The sequence below is a fragment of the Cucurbita maxima genome, unplaced genomic scaffold (assembly GCF_002738345.1).
Source record: "Cucurbita maxima cultivar Rimu unplaced genomic scaffold, Cmax_1.0 Cma_Scf00006, whole genome shotgun sequence".
Lineage (NCBI taxonomy): Eukaryota > Viridiplantae > Streptophyta > Magnoliopsida > Cucurbitales > Cucurbitaceae > Cucurbita > Cucurbita maxima.
In genome coordinates this window covers 3,506,071-3,513,549 of record NW_019272022.1, presented here as the reverse complement: position 1 = coordinate 3,513,549, position 7,479 = coordinate 3,506,071, and the positions used below count along the sequence as shown (strand labels likewise).

Here is a 7,479-nt window from a genome sequence, read left to right as displayed (position 1 = left end):
TTTTTTTTTTTTTTTTTTTTTTTTTTTTTTTTATGAAAAAAATTAGGGGTTATCCTTGCCCACCATTCAAGATAATCATTCTGGATGAGGCTGATTCAATGACTGAAGATGCTCAGGTGTGATCATCAGTCTAAACACAATCTATTTGCTTTAGTATAGATACACTTTATTTTTTTTAATTTTTTCCTAATATTGAAACATTATGTAGAATGCCCTGAGGCGTACCATGGAAACACACTCCAATGTAACACGATTCTTTTTTATATGCAACTATATCAGCAGGTGAAGCTTAGCTTCCTTTTTCTTGCATTTTTATCTTTCTCTTTATTAATTTATTGTAGATATTTATTTCTTGATTTATTATTATTATTTAATGTTCACGACAGTCTCCAATTTATTGTTGTTTACTTTGTTTGTTGATCTGTGCTTTTGATATTTATGACAGTCTCTGACCTTTTATGGAGTAAATTAATAATCGTAGCTCATAAGAGTTTTATGTTTAAGCCATTTATGAAAGAGCATTGGGAGACTTCGTGGTAATTTTGCCTCTGGAAAAATCATTGAGAGAGAGAGAGAGGGCATGACACTCAAATCTCTGAAAACAATAGTAGATGACCATTATAGCTTTTAACTAGATTTCAATCTAATTGTCATTAAATTGAATTCTCTAGGAGTACGGGAGTCATGATTGTGGATGGGCAGGAACATGATAATATCAAACCAGTTGCTACCTTACTTTCATGAAGTTTTGACCTTCACAATCATCTAATTATTTTTTTATGGAGGCATGCAAATGAATGTACATATTTTTGTTACGTTTGTTCAATTTACAGAATTGTTGTATCTATTTGTGTTGTGCATTCTATATGGTTACATTTGATTTCTTAATTGCTCATGACTTCTACCATGGGCTATTTTTACTTCGTCTTGGATCGAGTGCTAGTGTGGGGAAGCTTAACTGTCATCTCAGTGTTTTTTCCACTTCTGTAGGATTATAGAGCCCCTTGCATCAAGGTGTGCAAAGTTCAGGTTTAAGCCACTCTCTGAAGAGGTTATGAGCAAGCGTATATTGCACATTAGCAATGAAGAAGGTCTAAGTCTAGATGGAGAGGTTCGCTCTTTGCTGCTTAGTATTAGAAATTATCGTTTGAAATAAGCTATTCGATGTGATGTAAACTTGCAATCTGTATAGGCTCTTTCAACCTTAGGTTCAATCTCTCAAGGTGACCTGCGTCGAGCTATCACATATTTACAGGTTTGATTTAGTCTGCAACATTGCACATTTTGTAGGTTTACAACCTTTCTTTTTATATTCACTGTCATGTTAAACATGATCATGTTAGGAGCTTGGATAATTAAAGGGAAGAGAACCACATGTTTTACTATAATTTGACAATGTTATACTTTAGACTATTGACGTATCCTTGCAGTTCCTTTGTCCATGTCTGTGTACTGATAAAAATCGCATTAGTGTTTAGACTTCATAGTGTTGCAAACCAGTTGGGACTGCAAACAATTTTCTGCTTTAAATTTTATAACCAACAATGGTACATGATGTCTAACTCTGATATCCCTCGGAACGGAAAATTAGAGACAAATGAGGGTGAGAAGAGCTGATGTTGCTTTAATGCATAGAATCAGATTACGGGAAAATTTGATGGGCAATAAATCCAATTGCTCATAGACAAGCTCAATTGTTGTAGTTATTAATCTGGATCTTTAGAATGAAGTTTGTTTAAGAATTCATTACTGCTGTTATTGTACATTTCTTGAAGCAAGTGTTTCAATCTTTTCTAACTGCCTTCCTTTTCTTGTTCTTTCTTTTTTAACTCCAGTCAGCTGCACGCTTATTTGGGTCATCAATATCTTCCAAGGATCTGATTAGCGTGTCTGGGGTGAGTTATGTGAAATTTTGATAAGTTATCATCCCTAGAATACTCAACACAGATAATTAAAAATGATTGTCCTTAATAATGGCTCACTTTGCTCCCATTCTTGTTGAATGTGGATGCTATCTGTATATGCCTTCCCGGCTCATGATCTCTTCAACTGTAGCATCGGTGCATGACCACAAATAAACAAGATGCTATCTGTTAATTTTATTTTTTCTGTTGTACGAGTTCTGGGTGTTCCATTTTCTGCCATTGATTATAATATTTACTAGATTATTAGGCTTTTTGGAAATTCGATAGTGGATGGGTTCTTTTTCTTGTTCTCAAAAGTATGGCCTATAATTATTTTTATCATTTGCAGATTATCCCACGGGAGGTTGTTGATGAGCTTTTTGCTGCTTGTAAAAGTGGTAACTTCGATCTTGCAAATAAGGAAGTCAATAATGTAATTGCAGAAGGATATCCTGTGGCTCAGATGCTTTCACAGGTTTTCTTCTTGCTCAATCTATATCATGTTATTGTATTTTCAAATGATGAACGTAGATAGACAAAACTCATATGATTCCTACAGATATTTGAGGTGGTTATTGAAGCCCATGATTTGCAAGATGAACAAAAGGCCAAGATATGCAAGAAGTTGGCTGAAGCAGATAAGGTCACTTCTATCTCTTTCCATGTTCTATTGCATTTTTGCTATCTAAAGTTCATGTGAAGTATGCATCAAGTTGGCTACATTATTAGTTTAAATTGTAATTTGGAATTTACTACTTAGAGTCGATAGATTCTACCAATCTTTTATCTATATATCTATATCTATATCTATATATATATATATTAACATTAAGAGTAGCCCATCTTATCTTTGCATTTAATGTTGGTTTTAATCTTGATTGAAAATTACATGGATACAAAATGGAAATTTACCCAACAATATTCTGGAATGGCATTTATTTCATCCCAACATTGTTGCTATGCCAATCTGCAGTGTCTGGTTGATGGTGCGGATGAATATTTGCAGCTGTTGGATGTGGTTAGTCAAACAATGCAAGCTTTGAGTAGCAGTATGCAACTGTAAATATTTGATTAAACTGTTCCATGTTGTATAGAAACATTGAACTCTTGGCTCGTAGAAATTGTTGGAACTGTGCTCTTAGCTAGCTGGTGTGTACCTTGCTAATTTACAAGTTAGATCTTGTTTATTTTTTGAAGTTTATGCCAATTTCCTCGCAAATTCTTTACTACATTTTTTACCGTTTAGAAAAAATTCAATTCTTAGTCAAATTTTAAAAACAAGATAAATTATTAAAAATTACTTTTTGAGTATGGTTTATAAGTTTAATAAATGAGATTTTACCGTTCATTTGATAGGGGTACCGACAGTGTTTTTATCGTTAAGAGTAGTTTTAATATTTTTTTAAAAAGTTCATAGAAACTTTATTTAAAACTGTTAGTTGAGTAATCATAATGGGAGTTGGAATAATAATTAAGGGAGTGTTGGGTGTTAGTAGCTGATTTAGTAGGTTTTGATGAACAATAAATATAATTTATTAGCAAATTATGAGTTTTAATATATAGTTTTCCAGCCAAGAAGAATATTCCCTCATTAATACAATCCCAATGGAACATGCTACCATTTTTCTTTTTTCTTTTTTTTTCGGAAAATTCTTAGACCCATATTTTATAAATTTTGTTCAATAATGAAAATAAAGTAAATTAAAAAAATATATATAAAGTTAAAATGTTAGTTTCATTAAAAAAAATAAATACAGCATAATTAGATTTTCAATATATATGTATTTACAAACTAACATTTGGAGACTGATTTTAAAATTTATTGAAAATACAATAATGGAAGTATTTGAAAGTAAAATGGAAAGGTGTATTTTAATCAAATACAAAACTTGAAAGCTAAAAAGGAATCAGAATACAAAAAAATATGAAAGCTAAACAATAATTAATTAAAATAAAAAATAAAAAATAAAAAAAAGACAAGAAATCTGTGTAGATACAGGCAACCTAGACAAAATGTTGTGGTTTGTAAGAAAAGCATTACTTAGGCTCCATGTGTGGTCTGAATGAAACAGAGTTATTAAAATGGAAGAAAGGGCCCTTTAATTTTGATGCATTAAAATGTTGCTTTACATATTTTACTTTTAATTGTTTTATTGTTTTTTCTTATATTTTTATAAATGTAGTGATTTAGTCCATTATTAGTGATTTAGCATGAAAGCAAATACACGAACCCATGTTCCATTCAACAAATAATTAGAAACTTTTAGCAAAGAATCTTTTTTTCTTCGTGCTTTCTTTTGTAAGTCTTTAACTTACAAATCAAATCAAATCAAATTAGCAAAATTACATTAAGAAAACATCAACAAAATTTAACAAACATGTCGTTTAGTTATTTTAATACTCCAATCAGAACAAAAAATATTGTTCAACGCCTATCACATTCAATATCCTCTACTTTCTTTTTTCCATTAAATAAAAATATTAAGAAATATTAAACCACTATTTTGTAAAAAACATTCTTGCTCTAATGTAAGGAGAAATAAGAGAGAAAAGAAAATACTATTTAAAAAATAATGTAAATAATTAATAAAAATGACATATATGATTATTTGTATTTTAAATTTTTATACAGATACTTGGGGCCCTAAACTTGCAACACTTGGAATCAAATCCAAAGGATATGGATTTGCCAAGTATACATTGCAATGCATAATGAATTATGGGTCATTATTCCCCTTTATTTTAAAACATAAAAAAATAATAGAAAATAATAAAAATAAAGCCTAACAATTACAATCATTTATTTAAAATAAATGAATAAATAAGACATTTTATAATTTTTTTTCTAGTTTTTTAGTTGCACTTGGAAGCATCTATATGGCTTTTTCCTTCCCACTTGACTCATTGATATGAATTTGATTTTGAAATTATTTATATTTAATTTCTATTTCAATCTGTGATTTGTTTGTCTCCCACTCCACATAAAGTGTTAAAAATTATTTTAAAATAGGGTGATTTACAAAAATAGGCCAACCAAAAGTGTGTAATTTATGATTATCTATTAAATATTTTATTAATATTTAATCCAATAATTAAGGTTATTTCCCTTTATGTATATTAAAACTTAAAAGCCATGATACGATGCAGCCTATTTTCCTTAACCCACAAACTATGCCTTCAAATTAGTGTAAGAAGTAATTAAATATTTAGGTAAACCATTGATAATCAAAGTCAACATAAAATAGTTAGGACCTAGAAGATCAAAAGTCAACATAATCAACAGTAGGTAGTCAGCATAGATTTATGTTTTAAGTAAAGATTAATATCATGCCTATTAACCTTATCAAACATTTTAGTTCTTAATATTTAGGTAATATTTCAATTTAGTCCTTACCATTTAAAAACGCTCGATTACACCCTTCCTATTGATTGATTAAACGTGATAGCATAGTAAACCCACCTAAAAGAAAATTCAAATTTTGACGATATCATAAACATTTAGAAGGATTAAAGACTTACCTCAGTTGAGGGTTGCGTAATTCCACCTTGCCAGCTTAACAAGAATTATGCCACGGCCATGAGTTTACCATAGTATCATCAATAAATCTAAACAATGACAAAAAAAAAAAAAAAATGGTATAAATTTTAGAACAATAAGACTTATATTAAAAAATAATACCCCTGATTAAGAACTAAAACATAAAAATTTGTTCATCAAGCAATCGGATCATTATAAAATGATTATGCACTTGTCCATGGTAGCCCCATGATTGGTAGCCTCCAAGTTTTAAGAGATTAGAGCCAATCAAAACAGTCGGCAACGATTTAATTAATTACAAGACGGGGTGTGTGGGACCCCACGTAGAGTTGAGTGCCTTCAGCAATGTGTTACAAACAGAGATAGAACTTCAGAGGGCATTGACTATTGAACAATTCTTTACTAAAAAAGTCACCGTCCCATTTCAAGGGGGGCTCTTATTTTAAAAGAAAAGGGATTTAATAAACAAAGGGTTGACATCCAAGTTGGAGGGAAGCCCTTATAAATAGGGACTGCCCTTTCCTTTCCAAACCCACCAACAGAAACTCTCTTATCAACTACATCACCTTAAGATCTTACCCATTTTCTCAATTTCTCTTCCTAAAATACAGTGTTTTCGAATTCTAATGGCAATCCCAGTCATTGATTTCTCAAAGCTTGATGGCGAAGAAAGGGCCAACACATTGGCTCAGATAGCTAATGGCTGTGAAGAATGGGGATTCTTTCAGGTAGTTCGCACAAACTTATTAGTTATTCTATTCATTGAGAAATGATTTTTCACGAGATATATATTTGAATATTGATACTTTTGGCGGGAATATAATATCTTAACCGAGTGAGTTATACTTAGGTTGGTCAATGTTTGAATGCAAGGAGCGCTGATTCTATGTTTTTAAAGTTTTTAAAGTAGTGTCCAAAGCATGAACATGAGCACTCATTAAATGTTATGTTGTATAATATTGTGGACTAAAATATATGTTACCTGAATTTCAGCTGGTGAACCATGGGATTCCAGAAGAGCTCCTAGAGAGGGTGAAGAAGGTTTGTTCAGAGTGCTACAAGCTGGAAAGAGAAGAGAATTTCAAGAGTTCAAAACCTGTGAAGCTCCTGAATGATTTGCTGGAACGCAAGAGCGGCGAGAAGCTGGAAAGTCTTGATTGGGAAGATGTCTTCCTTCTCCATGATAACAACGAATGGCCCTCCAACATTCCTGGATTCAAGTAAGCATGCACCTACACTTAAATCATGCAATCAAATTTTCTTACAGACAGAGAGTAGGTTTTGAAAGCAACTCACGGATATTGTGGCAGGGAAACCATGGCAGAGTATAGATCGGAGCTGAAGAAGCTAGCTGCAAAAGTGATGGCAGTGATGGATGAGAACTTGGGTTTACCTGAGGGATACATACAGGCTGCCTTCAATGGTGGCGGTGGGCTGGACAAGGCCTTCTTTGGAACCAAAGTCAGTCACTACCCACCATGCCCACACCCGGAGTTGGTGAACGGCCTCCGTGCGCACACCGATGCTGGTGGTGTTATCTTACTCTTCCAAGACGACGAGGTGGGAGGCCTTCAAATCCTGAAAGATGGGCAGTGGATAGATGTCCAGCCATTGCAGAACTCCATAGTCATCAACACAGGTGATCAGATTGAGGTCCTGAGCAATGGAAGATACAAGAGTGTTTGGCACCGGGTTCTGCCCTCACCAAATGGGAATAGGAGATCACTTGCTTCGTTTTACAACCCTTCAATGGAAGCCATCATAGGTCCTGCAGCACAGGTGGTGAATAAAGCAAACCAGGAGGTGGAAGAAGGATATCCCAAGTTTGTGTTTGGAGACTACATGTCGATTTATGCTGAGCAGAAGTTCCTTCCAAAGGAACCAAGGTTTCAAGCTGTCAGGGCAATGCGAGAGACATGAATCTAAGGACTGTTGGACTTCACTCTCTTGATGGCCTTTCATTCAAGGGTTTTCATGTAGTAGTGACAATATTTGAATAATGCAACGGTTTCTTTCTACACCCCATTCCCCCCCCCC

At 33.1% G+C, this 7,479-nt stretch overlaps 2 protein-coding genes and 1 long non-coding RNA gene across 3 annotated transcripts in view; 2 read left to right on the top strand and 1 right to left on the bottom strand.

The window, feature by feature from the left end:
* LOC111480296 (replication factor C subunit 4) overlaps positions 1 to 3,095 on the top strand; it is a 4,609-nt gene extending 1,514 nt beyond the window's left edge. The window contains exons 5-12 of the mRNA XM_023125258.1: positions 47 to 116; positions 209 to 282; positions 991 to 1,111; positions 1,193 to 1,255; positions 1,836 to 1,895; positions 2,254 to 2,379; positions 2,464 to 2,547; positions 2,878 to 3,095. Coding sequence (XP_022981026.1) covers positions 47 to 116; positions 209 to 282; positions 991 to 1,111; positions 1,193 to 1,255; positions 1,836 to 1,895; positions 2,254 to 2,379; positions 2,464 to 2,547; positions 2,878 to 2,967 — 688 coding nt within the window. The 3' untranslated portion in view covers positions 2,968 to 3,095. The remainder of the gene's footprint in view (positions 1 to 46; positions 117 to 208; positions 283 to 990; positions 1,112 to 1,192; positions 1,256 to 1,835; positions 1,896 to 2,253; positions 2,380 to 2,463; positions 2,548 to 2,877) is intronic.
* Positions 3,096 to 4,513: 1,418 nt separating this feature from the next.
* Positions 4,514 to 6,878, bottom strand: LOC111480338. The gene is made up of 4 exons (XR_002717789.1): positions 6,739 to 6,878; positions 6,539 to 6,652; positions 6,425 to 6,465; positions 4,514 to 5,510 (listed from the first exon to the last, which is right to left on the bottom strand). It is a non-coding gene; the product is annotated as an uncharacterized LOC111480338 (long non-coding RNA).
* LOC111480303 (1-aminocyclopropane-1-carboxylate oxidase 5-like) lies at positions 5,958 to 7,473 on the top strand. The gene is made up of 3 exons (XM_023125265.1): positions 5,958 to 6,170; positions 6,436 to 6,662; positions 6,753 to 7,473. The coding sequence occupies exons 1-3, from the start codon at positions 6,069 to 6,071 to the stop codon at positions 7,360 to 7,362; spliced, it is 939 nt and encodes a 312-aa protein (XP_022981033.1). The 5' UTR covers positions 5,958 to 6,068; the 3' UTR covers positions 7,363 to 7,473.
* Positions 7,474 to 7,479: the final 6 nt, after the last annotated feature.